Source organism: Amblyomma maculatum, chromosome 1 (assembly GCF_055883805.1).
Source record: "Amblyomma maculatum isolate TAMU_Amacu chromosome 1, ASM5588380v1, whole genome shotgun sequence".
Taxonomy (NCBI): domain Eukaryota; kingdom Metazoa; phylum Arthropoda; class Arachnida; order Ixodida; family Ixodidae; genus Amblyomma; species Amblyomma maculatum.
This window is the reverse complement of record NC_139344.1, coordinates 88,983,080-89,007,466: the sequence shown is the minus strand read 5'-3', so window position 1 is coordinate 89,007,466 and position 24,387 is coordinate 88,983,080. Positions and strand designations below refer to the sequence as shown.

Sequence of the window (24,387 nt, the reverse complement as noted above, 5' to 3'; positions counted from 1 at the left end):
ATGAATTATTTTTTTCCAGGCCTTTAGAAAACACGGGAAGTATTGATATCGGCCTATATATGTTGACTTCATGCCTCGAACCCTTTTCATAGACAGGTGTTACACGTGCTATTTGCATTTCTGACGGGAATATACCCAAAGATATGGAAAGATTGTAGATATGGGCAAGCACGGGGCTTATTATATGAACATATTTAATCGGCCATATCTGTACACCTTTTGCATCACAAGCGTGAGATTTTTTGAGGCTTAAAAATATAAGCGTCGTTTGTATCTGCGTAAAACTCTCGCATTGCATAATCAATTTTTCAGCCACACTCTCGTCCAATCATTCTACTTTTGCTCCAGAAACATCAACCACAAGTCATCATAAACCTAATTTGAAGCCTTTCTACTGATGTAGTAACACATTCTAGTTCAGGTTTTTTTTTTTTTTTATTTTCCACGCACCATTTAATCGTGGAATGCATAACCTGGGAACATTAGCTTCTTTCATCTTGACAGTTTTGACACAGCTATTCAAGGCGTATATTGATCTGTATACAGGCCTGTAACCCGCCAGTGATTATGTACTCCGCTCTTCTTGTTCATACTTTTGTTCTTCCCTGCGCATCATAACCTTTATTTATTTATTTTAGTACTGTACTCCAGCGTTGCACACTGGACAGTATTTCATTGCGCTGTAGTATGTATAAATAAATAAATAAATAAATAAATAAATAAATAAATAAATAAATAAATAAATAAATAAATAAATAAATAAATAAATAAATAAATAAATAAATAAATAAATAAGTGTGCGCCCCCTTCCCCTCTCCCCAACAGAGAAGTTGCCCTCGGTAGTTTCCCCTGACAGGAAGCGAACTCGATCTCTCTAGTCGCCTCATTATTCATTCGCATTTAGCCCTGCAATGTATCGCGTAGCACTTTCTTTGGACTTCGGTTGTCGCACATTTCTTTACAGCGTAAGCAGGTGAAAACTGTCCCGAGAAAGTGCGCGCCTAAAGTCAGGCCCTTTTGGTACGCACTTTCACGCATTTGGCGCGCATTGAAGATGGTTAACTGAAATAAATACAACAGAAATCGTTTCTAGGGCAGATGGAAGCTGCATTTTCACTTGGCGTAAGCTTGAACAGTTTAACAGGGTGATAGGTTCTTTAGTAGCAGAAATAAAATGGAAAACATCTTAAACTGTTGTAAGCAGTAAACGTACCATATACCGTGCATATCCGCGCGAAATATAAACTGCCGCATTCCTAACAGAACAACGCCAATCCGGGTGATTGACTTAATCATTGAAAAGCAGTGTGTGGGATGGAGGGAGGTGGAGTGAGTGGGGAGCACTGACGCACATTACGGGAACGTAATTAAAAGAGTATATGAATTTTATATATTACTGTTTAATATTACTCAGTATACTACTCTGTTTCGCCAGCGGTTTGCAGCACCACGATAGGCAAGGGGGACCAGAACCATTCAGGATTTGGAGCCCAGCAGTGTGGCTATAAAGGAAAACTATACAGCTCTCACAGGAACTTCGTAGTTCAAGGTAAATTCGTACTGGTCCGGGGTTCGAACACGGGACCACCGCTTGTCCGGGGCAGGCGCTCTACCGACTGAGCTAACCAGGACAGATAGCAGATGAAGTGGTAGGCTGGCTGGGAGCAGTGTTTGTATAATGTTTAGGGTAATCCACCATGGTGGAGCAGAATGTATAGCGAGGTAGTAATTACTCATTAACGCTCACTACGGTTCCAGCTGTTTAGCTCAATTGGCGGAGCGACTGTCCCGCGGCAGGCGGTGGCCCTGGGTTCGAATCGTGGACTGGGACGAATGAATTTTTCATGAACTGCGAAGATTCCGTGAAGGCTGTATGGCTTTCTTGCCGTATGACTGCGGTTGGAGAGACGTGAATGCGCAATTATTACCATATAAATGTACTTCAACCTGAACTTTTTTTTTTGCGCTCGCCATGAGATATGGATTGCAGCTACAGCTGCATAGATGCGCCATGGTTAACGGAACACCGTCAAACGTCGGTTGTCCAATACAAGTACCGCTGCCCTGGCCGCTTTATTTCACGGACTTGATTATACCACGCAGAAACTTACAATATTTGCCCCAAGCACAAGTTTTCAAAGTATTTTTTTTTTTTTTTGCGAGAACGCAGGAACTGAGAAGGTAAATATAGCTATCCATAGTTCATGAATTACGTTACTATGCAGTACAAATACATCTCGATTGCTTCAACTCACGATTACCAATGCTGCTAGCCTCGTTGTTGGAAGGTGCACTGCGTTACGGCGGCTGTTCCTTTGTACATGCACTAATGTCGATAGACTCATCTGGGATAGCATTGAACAGGCAGCTACTCCCAGGAAAAGTATTACACGCTTTAAATTTACAACCTCGATAAAAAGTCAAAATTAGTTTGTTTGTTCTTGCCTCTTTTTTTTTTTTTTTTCATCAGGCTAGCTTTTAGAACTATACACAGTATGGGGGATTCGCCTAGTCGTCGATCTGCTCAAGCTGTCTTTTTTTCTTTTTTTTTTTCATTGGGCAAGTATCTATGCAATCATTGCGCATGTGGGCTATAAAGCACTGATGCGCATAGCGGCCCGTGGATACCTTTGTGAGGCAGGTGCACGATTATTAGCGCCACGTTTAAGCATGCGAGGTCGTGTATTCACAGGTGAATAGAAAAATGAGAATGTGACATTGTTCTTTGCACTAATGCCGGTACAAAGCTTTCTTCCATCTAGATGTCATAGTTTTTGTCAGAAAACTGGGTTGTGTGAAGCATTCGCATACGCCTTGTCATTTCAACTTCACCAGAATTAGTTCAAACTGCTTTATGATACAACAATGCAAAAAACCAGCGACCAGACAAAGGATGGGACAAGCGCCGTCCTGTGTTTTCCTTTCTCTGGTTTCTCGCTTTTTGCATCGTTGTATCACGAACGTATACCGACTAGCCCAACCCAATATTTTTCCACATCTAACTACCTAAAAGCGATGTCTTTTTCTTTTCTCTTGACGTCTTAGAAAATGTTCGTGGTTTTTGCGTTGTTTGATGTACCCGGCCGAAATTCATATAGATAATATTTTAATGTCATTTCTACATGATGAAAATTTTATTTGCTTGGGAATGGACGAATGACAGGATTGAGAGTAAAATATATTTTATAACTTTTTCTTTTTACTTGTGTGCGCAGGATTAACGACAGATGTACGGACACTATGGAACACAAAGAAGCAAGCTCGACAAGAGACACAAAAGAAGAGACGCGACGCAGTTTACCTACGATGGCTGATTACGGGCACGAGATTACAGATAAGGCAAGTAGAGCTTTCAAGGAAGTTATTACAGGGCCTTCACCCCAGGTTCCAGAAAGGTGGACTCTAAATACAGCTGGTAGCGTTCACATAATTTCGCAGCTCCAGTGTTTACCCGATATCCTTATATTGACACGCGAACGGCAGGGTAAAGGGATATTCATCAGCCTCGATCTTGTCTCAATCCTACAAGACACGACGCTAATCATACTTAGGCATTTTATTTTACTCGCCGCATTAAAGAGCTTTCTTTGTACACAGAAAAATGGCTAAACTTTGGTGAAGGTACTGAATAACTATTTAGTTCCGATCATTTTTCACTGCGCTTTGCTTAGAACTGGCAATGGAACAGCCAACAACTTTACACCTGGTCTACCTCTATACGTTCTATATTTATCTACGATCGTATTTAGTAATAATATCTAATCAAGTAAAATTTGCTGTGCATGAGAAAAATATTGCACTCCAAAGGGACAACCAGGAACGAATTGAAGTATAGCACTCTAAGCTCGTATTCACAAATGCTGAGGTTATGCTTCAGCCTAATTGCTTTCAATGACAATCCTTTAATGACCTAGAAAAGAGTACAGCCTTTCAGCTATGTTAAGGACCGACTGCTTCACTGGCAAGCAAATATATCGAGCATAGAATCTTAGTCTCTGCATTGAACTGGTACATCATTCAGTCACAGTCTCCAGAGTATCATCATCATCATCAGCCTGATTATACCCACTGCAGGGCGAAGGCCTCTCCCATATCTCTCCACTTAACCCGGTTCTGTGCTAGCTGCATCCACTTGACCCCTGTGAACTTCTTAATCTCATCCGCCCACCTAACTTTCTGCCGCCCCCTGCTACGCTTTCCTTCCCTTGGAATCCAGTTTGTTACCCTCAGCGACCATCGGTTATCCTCTCATCGCACTACATGTCCTGCCCATGTCCATTTCTTCTTCTTAATTTCCACTAGAATGTCGTTAACTTGAGTTATTTCTCTGACCCACTCTGCACGCTTTCTATCTCTTAATGTTACCCCTACCATTTTTCGTTCCATAGCCCTCTGGGTTGTCCTCAACTTAAGTAGAACTCTCTTGGTTAGCCTCCACGTTTCAGCCCCATAAGTGAGTACAGGCAAGATGCAACTGTTGTATACTTTCCTCTTGAGCGATACCGGTAAGCTGCTAGTCATAATCTGCGAGTGCTTGCCAAATGCGCTCCATCCCAATCTTATTCTTCTTGTTATTTCCTTTTCATGGTCCGGATCTGCGGTTACTACCTGTCCTAAGTAGATATATTCGCCTACTACTTCCAGTATTTCGCTACCTAATGTAAACTCCTGTTCCTTCCCGAGGCTGTTAACATTACCTTAGTCTTCTGCATATTGATTTTCAAGCCTACCTTTCTACTTTTCCTGTCTAGGTCATCAATCATTATTTGCAGTTCATCTCCCGAGTTGCTTAGCAAGGCAATGTCATCAGCAAATCGCAGATTACTGAGGTATTCTCCATCTAGCCTTATCCCTAACTGCTCCCATTCCAAGTCTCTGAATACTTCCTCTAAACAAGCTGTGAATAGTGCTGGGGAGATTGTGTCTCCTTGCCTAACTCCTTTCTTTATGGGAATTTTGTTACTTTCTTAATGCAGAACTATGGTTGCTGTGCAGCCACTATATATATCTTCCAGCACTTTCACGTACGGCTCGTCTACCTCCTGATTTCGCAATGCCTGCATCACCGCCGAGGTTTTAACTGAGTCAAATGCTTTTTCGTAATCAATGAATGCTATGTATAAGGGCTGGTTATATTCCGCGCATTTTTCTATCACCTGATTGATGGTATGGATATGATCGATAGTAGAGTACCGTTTCCGAAACCCTGCTTGATCCTTTGCTTGATTGCAGTCTAAGGTTGTCCTGATTCTATTAGCGATTACCTTAGTAAATATCTTATACGTAACAGACAGTAAGCTGATTGGTCTGTAATTTTTAAGGTCCTTAGAGTCCCCTTTCTTGTGAATGAGGATAATGTTTGCATTCTTCCATGCTTCCGGTACCGTCGATGACACCAGGCACTGCGTATACAGGGTGGCCAGTTTTTCTAGCACGATATCTCCCCCGTCCTTCAGCAAATCTGTAGTTATCTGATCCTCTCCAGCTGATTTCCCCCTTTTCATAGTTTCTAGCGCTTTCTTGACCTCGTCCTTCGTCACTGGTGGAACGTCTGACTGTTTTTCCCTACCGCCAATCTCATTACGGTCCTGACTACTTTGGCTACTGTAGAGATCTGTATAGAACTCCTCTGTATCATCTGTATCATCAGCAGGCGTCAGTTATGGCAGTCATCCTTACATAAGACCTTTAAAATACAAGTCACTAAAAATAATACAATGTCCATAACCGAAGGGCATTCAGTACTTGGCCTACAGTTGCTTTAATGCATCCCTACATCCTTGTTTCACAGACCTATTTCAATGATTAAGAAGTTTAATTTACCTTGTATATTAAAAAAAATCATGCCAGTGTTACGAAAAAAAAAAAAAGAAACACCTGCGCATAAATATGTCTCTTCTCACGATGCCTTTGCCGTACCAGTGCCAAATAAAGCCCTTATAAGATGTGATCTTCACAGCCAGTTGACATGCCACCCTTCGAAGAAGGCCAGATGCTGGACTGCGAAAAAGATTTCATGGAATTCCTTCTGAGTCTTCCCGCTGAGCCGCCAACGACATCAAGGTCTTTGGAGCGGACTAGACGGCACAGCAAAAGCGTCAAGGTGAATCCTGTTCTGTGATACGAACAGCTAGCAGCGTCTTCTTCAAAGACGCTGGCGTATGCCTCTGTCCTTCCATACAGCACAATTCTCTGCACAAGTGACAAATGTTGGGTCAATGTGCGCTCATTTTAGGGTAATCAAAAGTGAATCTACAGAGAAGAAAAAGCCTTAACGTTGAAAAAAGTACTGCAACCTGCTCGCCAATTCTATATAATGCCCTCAATCAATGTCATTTTATTTTCATTCCACCAGAAAAAAAGCAATCGGTAATGCTGATATTAATAGCCTTTAAAAATGAGCTTCCGCCTTCTCCGTTTCTAACGCCAATTGGCTTCCTGTGAGCGCGTTAGTACACGTTGACCATTTCTGTGTTTAATCGCTTTCCAAAAGCCATCAAAAATGTGCCCTCTTGTCCATCCTAACCTTTTTTTCTTTCCTGTCGTCTCTGCGTTCGTACAGTCAAAACCCAAAGTCGGACTGGACCACCTGGACAACTTGTGCAAGCTTATGGAACAGCTGGGGGACCTGAAAGAGCAGAACCACAAGCTTCAAAGACGCGTACAGTATTTGGAGGACATGAAAGACCTGCACGACATGCAGAGGCTGCTCGATCCGGACTACGCCTACGAAGAGCGCCGAGCGTTGCACCGGACGCCGAGTCCGGGAGGGGGCCCTGCCATGCGCACCGAGGGTGAAGACGGTGTGCACAGGAGCAGGACGCAGGTGGCGCTCCGATCCAGGGACTGCTACCGATCACGGGAAAGGAGCAAATCGGTGGGAACCCAGGATGATTACTCCGACAGTAGGAGCATGAAAAGCAAGCGCTTCCCTAATTGGACGCGAGTAAAAGAAGCCTTGGGACTGGAACGCTCTGCAGCCGAATGCGAAGGCGCTTCCAAGGGCGCCCTCACAAGGGTGAGCCCCTCGGATGGTGGGTCGTACCCTGACGATTGTCTCGCCGTCCCTGGCATCGACGGGCGTCGAGATGCCTGGGATGCTGGAAGTCCCGATCTCCCTCCGCAGTCGTGCTCGTGGTCGGAAGAATGCTTCCACGGCAGGATGCAAGACGAAGCCCTAAGACAAGGTGAGGTGGACGTTGCTTATTGCGCGGCATAAGCGGGTCGTTTAAAGCCAGCGTAAGGAGTCTTCACTGAATGAAATGCCGAAATCGAATTTTTACTGAGCTACAAACAGTATGTTATGTGCGCGAAAGTAACGGCTGGAGCGGCGTGAAAACGGTGCCCCTTTCTCATTTATGCAGGTTTGTTTACGGAAGTAAATTCCTTATTTTTTGCTTCGCATATAACCAAAACTGTTTTTTGACAGCAACGTGAGAAATTCTCTTTTGTACCGGCATATACGGTTGGTTTCGATCACAAAGCAGCATAGTTCGAGCTCTTCCATTGAGTAACAAGACTCAAACGCGATGCTTTTATACTGAACGAGAAATACCAAATGCTCACGTAGTCTCTTTGGAGACGCACGTGTCGTATAAGTGCGTTGAACCCTAACTTTCGAATTGCTGCTCGGAAGGACATCTCGCAGACTCAGTGCGCGATGGGATGTTCTTTACCACGAGACTGGGTGAACTGGTTAAGTGCGTTCCCTTAGCATAGGTTCACATTGTACATAATCATTAGAACATGGACGTCTTATGCTGCGTAAACGTGCACGTACGTCTAGTCTTCACCTGAGGAGCATAGTCGCCGCTTAACACGCCGGACCAAAAATAACCATGCAGGCTGCAAATATTTACAAACCGCTGTTATATGCACAGTGACGAGAACCAAAACGTGTGACATAACAATTATCACTGTTCCCACAAAGTGACCCTAATAAGGAATATTTTCTTTCGGGAATATTTATGGCCTGCGGATTCCGAAATTTTCAAAAATCAGTGAGCGACGCGGCTTTACTAGACTACAGCATAGGTTCCACGACCTAAATCCGCCGAAACTAGACGAAGCCAGTTCAGAGTATTGTTTACAAAGCCTTCACTGTATAACGTAACTTTTATTGTTTTGATTGATGCTACACTGACAATGTAATGAACGTAGAAAACCCGAAATATTTTTATTGTCTCCGACATCACATAGCAATACTTGCGCTTGATTGCATATAATTTGAGCATGCCTCACAAATGATCCACGGCCCGCAGCCAGCACGAACTATGCTACCCTTCGCCCTGTTGAGCCCCTGCGCCGCAAGTCTTCGCCCACATCTCCAAGCGGCATCAGAGACGGCTTCAAGAAGACAGCCTTTGACAACAAGTGCCAGTGCCATTTAGGTATGTGAAACCACTCCGGGAAAGAGCCTTGCCACGCATACATTGCGAAGTGTAATTTCACCTATATCTAAACAGGCTCATTTATTTCGCTATGCATCTCCATGACGTTGACGCAGACTTATTCTGACAAGTCTTTAAATTTAATCTAACGTGGACCGTAGACGGCTTGCGACCCATATTAGTGTTTTTAATGTCTCAGTAAGAAAAAAGTTAGCTGTGATTTAGCTCTGATTAAACCTGGATGGAAGCGGAAGCTTCTTTTGCCTGCTGCATTATTCCCTTATCACGCCCTATCGGTGTAGGGCGTTACATTATTGGGGACACCTAAACTCGTCCTTTAAAGGGACGCTAAAGAGAAAAATGAAGAGGGCTTGCATCGATAGAATGCCAGTTCCTGGTTACAAAAAAGCCATTCTTACTGAAAACAGAGTTGTTATAAGGTAGTAAAGAGGAAGAACAGGAATACAGGTATCACCGCCGCAGCCGAAGCGGCCGAGACTCGCAACTATAAATCACGTGACGCGCAAAGGACTGACCAAATGCGAATTACGTTGCCCGTTTGAATGCTGTAGTAGGTTTTGTCTCGAATATGATAACATGCTTTTATCACACGTAAACGACGGCGAAAAACAACGTAAATGTTTATGTTCCGGCTCAGGCAATTTGTGCGTGCTCGGACAGTTTCGTTTTGGAACTGCGGCGTCTGAAATACGAGCTCGAAGCAGCAGATGCGCTTACCCTAAATGCATATTCGAATGAAGATCATGACTCGGCACGCACCTGCGAAGTGTTCTCCGCTCCCCGCGCGCCAGCAATTACGGAGTCTCTTCTTGCGTCATAGTGTGCGTCATCCTACCCTACTATGTAGTAAGAGAAAACAGTTTGAATTCGACCGGCGGGAACAAAAAGAAAAACCAATTTCTTATCGCAATATCTCAGCAATAATTTGATTTTTTGCTGCCGGATATGCAACGACAGTGTCACCAAATGCCGTATTAGATTTTGATATCATATTTGGGTGTCTTTAGTGTCCCTTTAATGGTATGGCGCGTGAGTGTAAGCTCAGTTCAGTCGTTCAGTCGTGTCCGACTCTTCGTGACGCTATGGACCATAACACGCCACGCTTTCCGGTCTCTCACTATCTTCCTAACATCACATAACTTCATCTGCAGCGCCTCGAGGATTCCATCTAACCATCGCGTTCGCTGCCTACCCCTTCTCCGGTGACCATCAACCTTTCCCACAAATATTTCTCCAGCGACTCCTCTTTTCTCATCAGATGACCAAAGTAGCCGACCTTTAACAATGAGGAGTCAAGGTAGCTACCAGTCCACATATAAAGTGCCGCTTTAACCAAGCCGTATGGAAGTGCATGCGTGTCCTTAAGGGTAACGTGAATGCAAAGCATTCTGGCAAGCTGATTCTGATTGAACCTACCATATGAAAGGAGCGAACTGAGATGGCAGCTCCTGCTAGTGGCATAGGGGTAACGGGAATTCAAATGTCATGGCAGGCTGATTCTAATGTCCCCCTCCCACGTGAAAGGAGAGGCCCGAGTTGGCGCTCTTTCAAGCGCCACCGACACTGGCGCTGAAGGCTCGAGTTGGCTACCGTAGGGAAGCTTCGGCTTCAAAACCATACCAACTTTCCACTGGCATAATATAGCCAGGTTTGGTTATCTGATATTTGTAAATCTTTTCACGGAACATTTGGAGCACTGAGTAACTTAAAGGGACACTGGCGACAATTTTTATGTTAGCAGAACCCGATAGTACGATATTTCGTGACATTACTGTCACTTGTCCGGCAGCAAAAGATTCATTTATTGCTGAGATACTGCAATAAGAAGTTGAGCAGTTTTTTTTTTCCCCCGCCGGTTGAATTCAAATACTTCAAACTACTTAGTTGGATGAAATGAGGCCGTCCATGACGAAATACAGATTCCGTGATTGCTGGCCCGCGGTGAGCGGTATGGTCTAGCAGCAGCCAAAATGAAAGCATGAAAGCTACCGCCGGTCTTTGCGTCGTGCCGTCGTCAACACCGTGAGCGGCGCTCACGAAGGCACAAAGCAGCGCGCAGTGGTCTAGCGTAAGGTAGACTGCGGTGTTTGGACCGAGGAACTATTGGCCCAGGCCCTCACAAATCTAGGTGTAGCTCCTATTCCGGAGCCCCAATGGCGTCTAACGCCGCTCGCGCCCTGGCGGCCAAGGTCCGCTGGGACTGTAGGTCATGGCAGCTGAGCAGCGCCGCCTCCCAGGCCTCCCTAGAAGGGTGGGTAATGAAGGGTTGGGAACGGTGGGGATTGGAAGGACAGGCCCAGACCATGTGGAAAACGTCCGAGAAGGTCGCTCCACACAGGCTGCAGCCCCCATCAAAGTCTGTATTGAAGTGCTTCAAGACTGCCGGGCACAGCATTGTGTTTGTAAAAATTTTGAGAAGGAGCCTTTGGTCCGCTCTCTGGAGACCTTTACAAGGTTCCGGAAAGCGGTGATGGCTGTCCTTATAATATGTGGTAATTTCTTTGAATGTAATGACATTGAGTGGGCTCGGAGTATACTTCCCGATCAAGTTTGAGTGCCCGGGGAGAGAGCGCGCGGGCCGCCTGATTGACTAACTCACTGCCCAGGAGTCCCTGATGGCCGGGAGCCCAGATGAGATTACAATTTTGAGGGTCGCTGGACCGACAGCAATTTTGTAGGATGCGCTTGGCTAGAGGAGGTATCCAACCCAGCCCATAATTCCGGCAGGCCCCCTTGGAGTCGGTAATGATGTGTTTTACTTCTGGGAGGGAGAGGGTGAGTACAATCGCGATTTCCTCCGCGTATGTCGTGTTGTGGGCTTGGAACGTGAGTCCTGCCACTGTGTTGGTGCTGTGGACCACTGCCGCGGTGAACCCCCTCTCACGGTAAGGACCGGCAATGCCCACGTGGTATACATGTTGTTGTCTACCATAATGCCACTCCAGTGCTTCCGCACGCGCCTGGCGATGGCCATTATGATCAGAGTGTGACATTTTACGGGGAATGGGTCTGAGGGCGCGTCTCCAGGGTTCTGGCGCTCGTACCCGTTCCGCAAAGGTGGTTGTGCATTAGATGTGTAGTCGGTCAAGAATGCGGCGACCGGATGGCGTTTGTGATAGGCGCGTGTATTGGCTAACAGCCGGGAAGCCGAACAGGTTGCTACAGTGTTACCTCGGTGTGACAGTGTTTGGCAACCAAAGCAAGCAGAAAACAGAGTCCGTCAACGCTGTTTGGCCTGTTCGCCGGCCGGGCGAATATCCGGGCTACAACACACCAACCAAAGTACTCATATTTGAGCCGATTGACTCATTCCAGCGCATTTCTTACTTGTAGATACGTTTTTTTTTTTTTTGTAGTAAGTTTTCTTGCGAACCATTTTCCACGTTGTGGCGTCTTGCAGGCAGCGCATGCAGGCGAGAATTCACGTGGCGGCGATCGCTCGTCCCGTTGCCAAGGGCATGAGCAGTCAAGCCAGATTGCTCCGGCCGCACACCGGCGCTTCGTGAGGATTATACGTACATGCTGCGATCTAAACAATTGTCGAGTACACCTCACTATAGACAAAACTATACTTAATTGATCTTTTAATTCGCTAAAACTTGTGAAGGCTGCCGCAGCCGGTGCGCCGATGGTCCGCGTTGTCCGTCGTCGCAGCCGGGACCACGGTGTCGTGAGCCGACCGTGTACCGCTGCTTGAATTGATGCAATGTACTTTCGTATATATATATAAAAAATGCTATCAGAAGGGCTACCTGCTACACTTATGCAACAGCAGCATGCCTGCACAAAGCGCGGAGCTTCGGCAACGGCGCCTCCCGCGGGTGGCGATGATATGCGCTGCGGCCTGCCTGTCGTACTCGTCGCTAGGCCTCATCTGTTTCGGCGGACGGCACTCCTGATTCCTGAACAGGTCAACCGCCTCAAAATTCTAATAAAGATTCGTTTTCTTGTCATCGCTTTACATGGAAGCCCATCTGAGTAAAATACATCGCATAAGACGTGCGTTTGGCGGCCGTACGTAATTTCTTATCCGCAAGTAGCGCTGACGACTGATGCCGGCCGCTAGGAGCATTGCAAGGCGGACCGGGTCGCACCGGCGCTTCGTGATGATTGTATGCGCATCTTGCAATGTAAGCAATCGTTGATTTCAGTTTACTGTCGTTAATTCTATACTCGATGGCCATTTTCATTCGTTAAAATTCGCGAATTTTATCTACAATCAGCAAATGTTTACAAGAGAAAGCAGCGCTCAAGACAGTGCACGAAATCGATGCCTCAGTGCGATGCAAACTAAAGCCCACAAACATTTACGTGCTGTTAAGATCAAAGGCTCAGCTCCCTTCCACGCGGCAGGATGTTCCACTCGATAGGCGACGACGCGGCGGCGGCGGCGACTCCGTGCACGGCTAGCTCCTTTGTCGGTAAAACGCGGTGGTGTAACACAAAACTTCGGTATTTCGCCGCGCGCCAGACAACCACCTCTACGCGACTGCCGGTCGGTGCCTTGATTCTCACGGCTTGGATCAAGGCTGGAGGCTGATGATGAACACGTATGGCGTGATCGGCTCAGCGAAGGTTGCGTGGGCGAGCTGTATGGTTGTGCGGTAAGAACGTCGACTCGACGTCCGGTCGAGGAATTCCACTCGTGTTGTGTTGCAAGTCAAGGTGGTGTTCTGCCGGACTCGCGCTCTCACGGTCGAGGTCTGGGACTGTGAATCTCGATGCGCCCAGCCGGCGCCAAGTGTGAATTGCGGCCTGTGACTGCAAGAAGCCACAACATCCTCTCCGAAATCATCGAACAGTAGTGCATTCTACACCAATAGTGTGCACTCATCACCTCTTCGGGACGGAACCTGGGGAGATCGACCAGAGTGGGAGCCGAACTGAGAGTCCCACATCTAACAGTGTCCTCATTAGTCGTTAAAGCAAGTTCAGAGTAGGGGATATCCTCTTTGACTATTTAATTTTTCACAGCTAATCCCGCGTATAGCGCATGAATTTGGGTGAAATTGTAGTGAAGTGGGCGACTCCTGACATCGGCGCCGCAACGAGCAGCAAGTTTCCGCGGTGTGACACGGCGTTGCCCAACTGTCGAAGAACAAGTCCGCGAGCGCTGTTGACGGGAGGCGACGACGTGTTTCTGAATAGTTCGTGTTGGGGCAATGTGACAGTGGCGCCAACACTACGCGACGGACCGAGTTTACCAACTGTTTCCGCAGTGGACTCCGCCTTAAAACTATGCGAGCACGCCTGCGCCGGAACATCACCGAAACCAAAAACAAGGCCGCCTGTGGCGCCGCACAGTATGTTTCTTCTTGCCTTGTTCCATTTAGGTTGCCTTTACGCTGTCGTTGCCACGGATAAAAGTATGTTATTATGTTGGAGACAAAACCTACTGCTCGATTCAAGCATGCAGCGTAATTAAAATTTGTCAGCCTCCGAGATCCATTGCGCGTCACGTGACTCAAAGTTGCGAGCTTTCGGTTGTGGCGGCAATACCTGTATCTCTATTATTGCTCTTTTCTACCTTAATCGAACTTTGTTTTCAGTAAGAGTGGTATTTTTGTGATCAGGAACTGGTATTCTATCGATGCAAGCCCACTTCACATTTCTGTTCAGTGTCCCTTTAAGGAACGAGTACCAACCTCAATAACTGTGAGCGCCAAACATTAGTGGAACTTGGCGACAAGGCGGGTTCGCTGTGATTCCTTAACTGCATTGTTGCCTCGTTGTCTTGCTACATTGCTCACTTTTGCATCTTGATGAATGCATTGTATTCGCAAAACTGACCAGGCAAGACTGTCTACGCCTAAGCCAAGTAGCATATTTCTTATGACACCTACCCAGCCCTAAACCAATTTTATGGCTTGGAGAACTCTCATTCTTGTGTTTTAGGACCTTTCTTGCCTTTTTGACACGCATTAAATACTATATCAGACTGCTGACGAGCAAACGGTCCAGTCTGGTTGCTTTTGGCAAAGAAAGGCGGTGCATCAGAACATGTGGTTTGGTCTGCCGCAGAACTTGTGGCATTCATACGTGAGTAATTTTCTCTAAATGGCATGCAAATTATTTCCCGCTGTTTTTCTCTTCAGAACATAATATAAATGAAAAAAAGACTAAAAACGACAGGATCAAAAGATAAGAATTTAAAACTCCTGCATCATGCTTGCCTGGTCCCCAATCTGATGCTTTCAGTCTAACGCAAATTCGACTTAACCTGATATAATTAAATGATGTTTCGTAAAATACCAATTTATTAAAGGTGTTACAGGGGTCAACCTGTTCGGTTTTGAACATTCGTATTTGCTATGAGAAGTTGACGCCGCAGTAGACATGTTACCGTAAAATTCATATTGACGTCATCACTTCTCTTCACTACGATTATGCATTACGGACATAACTACTGCTTAGCTCCTGCATATATTGCAAAAGAATCCTGTTGGGGCTCGAAAGAACTTCCCCGTATCACGATCGCTCTTGTGTCAACAAAACGCAATGGGAAGCCGGTAATGCGCATTTTGCAACCTCACACTGATTGTTTTATCAGTCGCTGGACGCCACGCCACATGACATATATCACGGCGATTTCTTTGCACAGATTCGGACTCTTTGTACCCTGAAGTTGGTGATTCCTACAGCTCGAGGGAACTATGCAAGAAAGTACCCAAGAGCGCATGGGGCAGAGTGAAAAACCTCATACAGACGGGCCGTGAGACCGTCAAGAGGCAGTATCCGCCACGAGCCGCAAAGCCCGGTTCGTCTCAGACGCAATTTCGAGGGGATGCTAGGCTAGATTCGGACCCTACAAGCTGTGGCGCTCCCAGTGATCCAGAAGACAGTTCAGCCTCGCGGGGAGAGACGTGCGCAGGCGCAAAACCTCCGACCAGCAGGGTTCTTCTGCGAGAAACTCTAGAACTTCCGATGACCTGCAATTCTTGCCGAAAGAGCACTCCAAATCGCACACTCATATACAGAATGCGGCCTACCTTGATCCTGAGTGCGAAGGGGGCCGAAAGGCAAGGCTTCGGCAGCAAGTGTCCTGCCCGGCCGAAGATGAGGCTTCAAAACTCACTCTCGCTGCTTCAGAGCGAAGCAACGCCCCATCGCCACAATCACCGCAGTCACAGCGCAAGTCTCGCTGGAACCGCGTGAAAAAAGTCTTCACCGGAGCGGCCCAGGAGAAAAAAGAAGAGGAACTACCGGGCGCTTCGAACCCATCCAGCCCCGTCTCCACAGCGGTCGTGTTCGACTTGGATGACCTAGCTGCGTATGAAGGTTTGTGTCCCTTCCTCACTTTTTATGGCTGACTCTCATCTTTTCATGTTTACGCTGCGCAAAAGCATGACTCGTGTTGACAGCATGTTAGCTATCAGTGTTATTATGGTATATGAACGTTTCACGCTAAAGTGCGTCAGTGCGTTGGATTTGCGTGATTAAAAAAAAAATTGCGTACAAAAAAAGAACATGACGACAGCACAGCACAGACAGGAGCCCTTGTGTTATCTCTCCTCTCATGTCGTTCCATTTTCTTGCGCCATTTCTTTAACGTTAAAGCTTATCATATGCACAGGGGCCTTTAAAACGTTATTATTAAAATGTATTATTGTTCGGTTTGGTTTATTTCTTAAAAATCGGAAGGCTACCTTATATTTCGTTAGAAACGCTGTTTGAAACATGGTATTTGGGCATGATAAAAATAGCTGCCCACATATTACCTGCTGTAGGACGCGGAAGCCCACTGATTTCGAAATGAAAACAAATGCAAGAAAATGAAAGAAAAGAAGGCCCCCCCCCCCCCCCCCCCAGAAAAAAAAAAAAAAAACTTTTATTAATCGGCCGATCACTCTACCGTTCATGTGCTCTTTCTATGGAAAAACTATGGTCATCTAGCTCATTATAATATAGTCCACGAAACTACTGCCTTTTGCAGCTCGTGATTAATAGAGGCCATGTCTACTATCTCTACAGGCAGCTTAGTATCAGTTGTTCTGCTCTACGTATGCGATAATCATTTTATTAAGTGTGTTTTTGTTTTAGAAAGTGTATTAAAGCACCCAAGTCATGGTTTTGCGTTGGCATAAGCTAAGAATCGCAAATTTCGGCAACGTCTACTAAAATTTCTAACAAAATGGCCATCAAGACGCCATTTCACAGAAGTTTTATTAGGCGCTAGAATGTGCCGTTATGAATGGTGTCAGTTCAAGATGTGTCAAGATACGCGCAAAGGGCGGAAAGATTGCTTCCACGTTTTCGACGGTACAAATATGATATATTTTGGAGTGCTTTCTTAGCTGTTTACGGTAAAATGTTGTCCTACCAACGTTTTTGATTGAAAATAAGAGTTTTAATTGCAAATCAAAAGGGAGGAGGAGATCAAGCGCTCAAGACAAAGATGAGCTCTGGTGCAGTGTACCCCATCGACCAGAAAAAGCCAGTGGTTGGGCAGTTAATGTGCTGCAGCAAGTATCATTGAAATAATGAATTTACTGACGCAAATTTTTTTCCCAATCAAGCGTTCTAGCTTTTATGGTTAAGTTAATGTACTACATGGTCAAATTCAGCAAGGGCACGCCTTGCGTCATTCAAGTGCTTAGAGCGGCAATCATTTTTAAGGGGTTGAGTACTATACGGTTCGCAGGATCCTTTTACCTTGACATATTAATGAAACCAGCTTCCTTCTCCATTTTAGCCGGAGAAGATGAAAGATTTTGCTGTCTTCAGTACCGGAGTTCGCATTTGATTCCGACCTAGCAGTACACGTTGATCCTTATTTCTATATAGATATCGCTTTATACCACCCATTAAATTATTTCTACGGAAGGCTGGTGGTATATTAACAGTTCGTAATAAAACATGAATAATTCATTCGGGTGTAGTAACATAGGCGTTCCTCAGGTGAATTAAACCTGTCAATGATATGATCTTTTTTTTTTTTTTACACAAATCAGGCGAACGAGCCGCACCCCGACGTTCCGAAGATGTCAGCGAAGTACTGTCGAGCAGCGTCGTTCCACTATGCCATTCTGCCACTGCCCCAGTGTCAAGCCTAGTTCAGGAGCTGCAAAGAAACCTCAGCGAAGATTTCAACCAGAAAATACTTGAGTGGGAAAGAATGAAAGCTGCCAAGTCCGGGAGAAGTCCGAGGCCTGTTCGCAAGTCCTCGGCACCGCATCGCACAGCTGCGGCTGCGAGCAAAGTTGCGCGTGATAAGCCCAAAGCCCCTCGGCCGGAAAAGAAGAAGGACCTTAACTGGGTAAACCGAGAGCTACAGAAGATGGAACGCGAAAAAGAGCGACTTTCTCGAGAAACGCACAAGTTTCAGGAGCGCTCAGTGCGTCTACACAGGCTTCGCCAGGCGCTACTGAATGCACCGGCCAGTAGCAACGAGGTGCTCGTACGGACATCCGCTGGGGAATTTCGATTTGAAGGGATCTCTAACGCTTTCACCAAAAAGCTGTACGAGTGGGAGACCAAAAAGGGCGTTGTGCCAGAGTTCTCCACCATAGCATTGCTGGATGCCAGTCTGCAGACAACGTGTCGAAATGGGGACAAACCGGTGGCCAGCAACGTGCGTGGGCTATCCAGGTCCGAGTCTAGTGTCGCCGAGCCAAGCAACGCGCAGCACTCGCGGGCTTCGACGAGTTCTTTGCCCTCCATGAAGCCCGAGACTCTTCTGGCTCCTGAAGAAAAAAAAGAGGTTTCTCGCTCTCGGGCAAACTCTGAGCCCGACTTGTGCAGTGCAGAATATAAAAGCGAGAACGTGGCGTCCAGACCGCGGACCGTCAGCGTTGGCTCTGCGGAACCAGGATTTGCGCATCCCGAAGTTACTTGGCTGATTGACAGTGGCTCCGGGGAAATTGACGATCAGTTCGAGACGAAGCCGTGCCAAGAGGCTGGTGAAACAAAGCCCTCAGAAGACAGTTACTATAACCTTCTGGAAGAGAACATGCTCCTCCTGGAGCAACTAAGGGCCAAAGAAAACGTCTGCGCACGCCTGGAGGCGAATCTTGAACGCCTCGACGAGCGGCTGGAGTTAATGGCTTCCAGACACCGAGAAGAAATTGGTAAGTTTTGCTTTACATTCCTCAGCGACGCCGAGTGAAGTCGGTTGAAGGTCAAGCTTGTCCTCCTCCTTACGTTCCTGTCTTATCGTGTTTTTTTTTTTTCTTTGTTACAAAGTCGCAACAAACCCGTTCGCTCGTTATTCTTTATTATCTTGCCTTCTTGCCTTTTCTTCGTCTCGTTTTCCTTTCTGTAGAATACAAACCACCCAGGTAAAAAAACCAATTCAAGCTGTTTGAAAGGCGGCCAAAATTCCTCACAAAATGAAATCCCCCTTTTGGACCTTCGACACAACTTCATCGAGTCGGCTATATGAACGGCGAGAAGAGCGCACGCAATTTTTCAGTAAAAATGCAAGCACTTATTTGCATGAAAGATACTGCTTAACCTAATGCTGAGGCTTGCATAAGTTAAGACACCAAATATTATGCAGAATTGCATTTCTACCTTTGCAGTTTGCCCACGTCCCAGTTACATGCACTACAAGCGCATGTTTTATTACAAATCATCTTAGGCTCTGCTTATCCGCGTTTCTTGTAGACAGGGTTTTACTTTTGGAAGGTGCAGTTTGCTGCTTAAATTCTTGTTTCGTTCGCTTTCCCGTCATTATTTTACCCTCGCGCGCAGGTGCAGTCTGAGTATTTTCTCATTTGTTCAGCTTTCCTTGACGGAAACAACCTTTCAGATGAAAAGAAAAGGCTGAACTCACCATTGCGAATAGTATAAGCATACAATCCTAGCAAATTTACCAGCTCACCACAGATACCTCCTAATATTTGCACCCTCGATCATGTCAAGTACATGAATATCAGTTAGTTGAGACGCCCGCTCAAACCCAACCAACGCATGCAGGTGACTCTAGTCAGCTGTTCAAGCGACCATGTAATGTAACGTCCTCATCGACCTAATTATACTTCCTATTCGAGTTACTGCCCGAGCAATAGGGGATACATACCACGAGCTGATTCATGTTTGGCTATATTTCTGCGACACATTTCGGCGTTTTCGCCACGCTGGAGCGCAACAGATCGTGACGAACAGACTCGCGTGCGTGTAGTCTGAATGAAAACGTCACCTAGCCACCTCTCTCGACAGCTGACGCAAAAGTGAAGTGGCGCGGAAGTCAAGTCGAACCGAAGCTTGTGTGGTATGCACCAGTGGTCAAGTCGCTTTCTGTACAAGTAAAGATACAAAGGTGACAGCGTTAAGGTATCCATCAGCGGAGAACCCGGCGGCAGCGACCGCCGGCGTGTGGAGAACTTCCGGATAGGTCGAAAAGGTTTCACGTCACACATGGAGCGGATAAATTGAAAAGTAAATGAACTGCGCCGAAAATAAAATCAAACCCGGGACCATTAAATCCCGAGTCAGTCATGTTGCCCCTGGGACACACAGACGCGTTCGTACATCTTTGTCAAAAACAAGGTTTATTACCCACGTCGTGTGGGCTTTAATTTTATCGGGTAGCTTACGGCTGTGCGACAAAGAGTAGGCTATGTGTGAGATTAGAGAGGCAACAATCGAGGCAGGGAGCGCAATCTCGCAAGCATGCAGCAAAATACGAAACGGCAGGATATTTGAACCAAGCGCTTTAATATTATCCCCGGTGCGTTTGAAAGCGCGGCGCGGCTGCACATTGGTGAGAGGTGAGTGTACACTAAAGAGGAACTGCAAGTGGCGCCGCTGTCGGAAGCCGTTAGCGTTGCCGCGTCTTATCCTTCAATGCGAAGTGTCCTATTTCTTTTTTCTTCTTCTTCTTACCGCAATAGTATTTGTCATAGATATGGTGTGCCAACAACAGGTAGAGAAATGCCACGGTTGCTCGTCATGCACCATGGGTGCCCAGCTTTCAAACCGCAAAATAGAGTAGGCACATACGCCCACCGGATAGATTTGCTTTCTGACATCTCGCCTTGCATGTCGCTGCACAATACAGACGCAACGTCATTCGCATCCTGTATTTCATCTGCATCTAATCAGTCAAGGTTTCAGTTGTGGATGTAATTACTCCTGGTGTTCAGATTTCTTCTACAATCGTTGCCTGAAGTCGAGCGAATGACAGGCATCGTCCATATATTCAGATAATGAGCTTTCCTCACGGAGCACACTATACGTGACATGGTTTCGTGATCCCGTCCAACTGCCGCTCTTTACAGACACAAACATTCCTGCTGTGCTACATTTACGTCATCGTAATAGAATGGACGCGCGTAATAGACACACGATTATAACTGTGCTATTACACAAGAAATATCGCTAACAGAGCTAAAGTAAACAGCACATTGCTTAGCAACTTAACCCCAGCACGCAAAGAAACTAACTTTTCAGCTGACAGCAGCAGGAGATCCAAAAATTTTGGCACTTGCGCACGTTAACACTTAAAACCAGTAACAAAGGTTTGCCCGCACACTAGCGCCAGGAGGGAGATGGTAACCTGTGACAAGTTGTGAGCGCCTCCTGACCACAGCAAAGGCAGCCGAACAGGGCTGTTTTGTAAGCGTGCCACTACTGATGTTTCTAACGAGCTATGGATCACTTGTCAACACAGAACGCTATCGGGAGAGCCTTTGGAATGCACATCGGCCAGCAGGTGCTCAAAGGGGCTCCCTTGCATCTCTGAAGGCTGTCGCGGACTTCCGATACCGGCTAGAGGACTTGGAGAGATGCAACTTCCGTCTTCAAGAGGAGCGCAAAACGCTACAGGCAAGCACCATGCAGAGCACCTTGCGAATGACTTCGTTCGCTTACTTTGGCGTCCTTTGTAGTTAAATCAACATTCCCTTCCCTTTTCCTCTTAAATCCTATTTTTCCATTTCCCGATGCAAGGCAGTCAAACAGTAATCTGATTAATTTCTCTACTTTCTATCTTCCTTTCTCTCTCCCCTCACTCGTTATATTTTTACGGGACATACAGAGGACTGGCTCTAACCAAGGATTACAAAGAAAATCTCAACGTTCCGGAACCGACTTGGTTCCGGAACCAAATCTCTGAGTAAGCTGTCCTTGAGCAAAGGACCGAGTTGGTCCAAGAACATTCGGATATTGTTTTCAACTTTTGATTGATGTCAGTCTCTTTCAAGCTTAGCCCAACCAGGCGGACTTCCATCGAACACATTCACGTTCGAGTTTTTTACGGAACATGGTCGAGGCGTCACGGAGGTGAAAAACACGTCGTCGTATCTTCGACCACTTACCGCGTCCTCGTTGCGCGAGCACTGTAGCTATCTAACATTGACCTCAACTGACGTTTACGCAACTTACTCTGTCTGAACTAGAGGCACTAAAAGCAATAGCTCGGTGACTCTAGTTCAGACAGATCATAATGTTACGAAGTATCACAAAAAGAAATTGCCTTTTATGCACATTCTGCACTCGGTATGGGATGCACAGAAAGCAAAAATGGGTGTGTTCTTCCGCCTAAGACCTATGCGAGTGTCCAAAGTGATGTATTAAGCTTCAGGGACAAAGCCTAAACAATCGCGAAGGTAAATTGGTACTCTCACGCATGGCTGCAAATTTCTGCTATAAAAGACGAACGTGTTGCTTTCAGCATCATTACGATGAGGCTCTGCAATAGATTGGACACATATTGTTACAAAACTGATGTGACGAAAAGAATAACGTCTCCCGTTTAGCCCACTACTAAATTTCGTGTTACTAAAAACTCTTTCGCACACAAGCCAACTCGTAACTGCAGCGCCTTGTCAAGCATAGCACTTGCTTTTTGTCTTGCAAGAGTTGCAATAGCAATCCTCGTAATGGGATTGCACTCTCATTCACCTGAGCTATTATGTCACACATGAAAAATAAAATTTTATTTCCAAGCACGAGGAAAAGGTAGTGGCTGACTGTGAGGCGGACTGCTTTTTGCCACTGATGTGTGCAGAAGCGTCAAAGCTGAGACATGAAGTGCTAAAAGAGATGCACTAAAAATAGAGAACAGCCAACACAGCTAGAAGCTGTGGCACGCACTGCAGTACATTGCGCGACAAGCACGTCAGCTGTGTCAAGAAGGAATGTTAGCCGGCAAAAAGCTAAACAGCAGAGTGAACTTGACAGGTTGAAGGTTCTGGTTAGTAGGTATACTTAATGCTCCATAGTGCAACAAGAAGACGAAGGAAAAAGCAAAAGCAATTTTTCCTCGTCTTCTTGTGGCGGTATGGAATGTCAAGTATTCAGCAGAGTGAACACCAGCTATAAGCGAAACTAAAAATAAAAAATGAAAACAGAACAAAAAAAAAAGTCCTTTCTACGCTACCTACAGCTCAAAATATGTTGAACTGCAGTGCTAACCGTGCCATTGAGATATTGCTCTACGATGCGGGAAAAGGGTTCACATTCGTCTACATTCTGATATGCGACGACAAGGGAAGAGCGTTGGCGAGCGTGTTTCGGCTGCGCTATAACTACAGGCCGTGCACTTTGAAATTTTAGCCAAAAATCACTAATAAACATCCACGGATCCACGGAAAAAAAAAAAAAAGAGAACGAACTCGGTTAAAAAAAAAAATCAATTTCGAGCCCTGTTGAGGCAAGTCGACGGCTGTTTAGTCCAAAAAGCTTTCCCACTTGTTTCCTTTTGAGAGCGCACAAATGCTGAAGTGGCGTTCAAAACAGTACCACTGACATTTTAAACCGACCTCGACAAGTCATAGCCGTGAGGCTTTGTTTCCACTTTTAAAGGACGCTGTGGGCAAGGCCGAGCGTCTGAGCGCAGTCAGCCTGCTCGATTCTAAGCCGTCATTAGCACTGAGCCTTGCAGGTCGATGCGAGGAACTACTCTTTCTTTTCTACCTAAGGCGAATAACGCTCTCATTCGACAGGACCCACGAGAGAAAGGATTAGGCGTCCCGTTTGGAGAGTACTGAATCACGACTCTCTGGGGAGGCTGCTAGAAGCTACAGCGTTAGTTCAACGCTTTCTACCTTAGGTCTTGGAAAAAAGCGCTTCTTCGCAATGAGCCCCTCATGATGGTTTCTTACTAGGCTCTCATCGATGTTGTGAAGCATTTGGCCGCAATTTTGCATTTTCTCAAGAGCATTGAGTCCGTGAAAAAAAAAGGACAAAACTTAAAAAAAGAAGATGCCTAAACTCTAGAGTAGCCACAGAAGGTTCTGAGAGTAACCTTTCTTTTCGAGACATCTGTCTCATTAGCTTAGCTTCTGAAAACGCTTCAGCCGGAGAAGGACCCCGCGTACTATATGGGTTCTTTTCGTAGTGTGAGGCCTATCGCCTTGCTGAAGAAGTGTAATCAGGAACCAGCAGCTGGCCACTAAATCTAGGCATGCTTATTGCACACAGTAGATGAGGACCTAAGTTGGTAGCTCGGAGCACTCATAGCGTTCTATAAGATAGTCAGACGTGTCCCTTTGTAAAACTCAGCGCGATGCCACTGGGAGTGACAGTTCACAGGTTGATCCTTAAATCGACATCTAAATTACTGACCATTGTGAACCAAAGCTGACAGAAGAATCTGAGCAATATGAACGAAGCTACAAACTCGCAGCGCGACAGGATGCATTGCAAGAAGCTTCAGGCGAATGTCGAGACCTGTAGGCTGTAGCCGTTTCAGTAGTGTAGTCGTCACTCTGTTTCTTTAGACACTAAAGGCGTGCACCTATCCGGTAGTAAGGGTCTTCAACGTCGCATGTAATAAATTAGCTTGAGAAAAAAAGACATTTTTGAAGTAGGTAATACCAACAATACAGTCAGCATTATCATGCGGCCGACTGCTATAGCCAACTGGGCATGGCGCGTGTTATAAGCGGGAAAACAAAAACTGAATCTCTTTAATTGCATTGAAGAAATGTATTGCATGGCATCTTTTAATTTAAGTGCATTTGTAAACTTTTAAACTTTTTTTTTTCCCAACCCATAATCGTCGGTTTGAGCCATTGCATCGGACAACTAA

At 46.0% G+C, this 24,387-nt stretch overlaps 1 protein-coding gene across 1 annotated transcript in view; it reads left to right on the top strand.

Annotated features, from left to right (window-relative positions):
* Positions 1-24,387, top strand: part of LOC146203113 (uncharacterized) — a 128,203-nt gene that overhangs the window by 21,022 nt on the left and 82,794 nt on the right. Inside the window, 8 exon segments of the mRNA XM_084588531.1 lie at positions 3,216-3,343; positions 5,964-6,103; positions 6,563-7,187; positions 8,262-8,390; positions 15,013-15,261; positions 15,264-15,689; positions 17,363-18,478; positions 21,025-21,179. Of these exon segments, the coding sequence (XP_084444657.1) occupies positions 3,241-3,343; positions 5,964-6,103; positions 6,563-7,187; positions 8,262-8,390; positions 15,013-15,261; positions 15,264-15,689; positions 17,363-18,478; positions 21,025-21,179 (2,943 nt within the window). The 5' untranslated portion in view covers positions 3,216-3,240.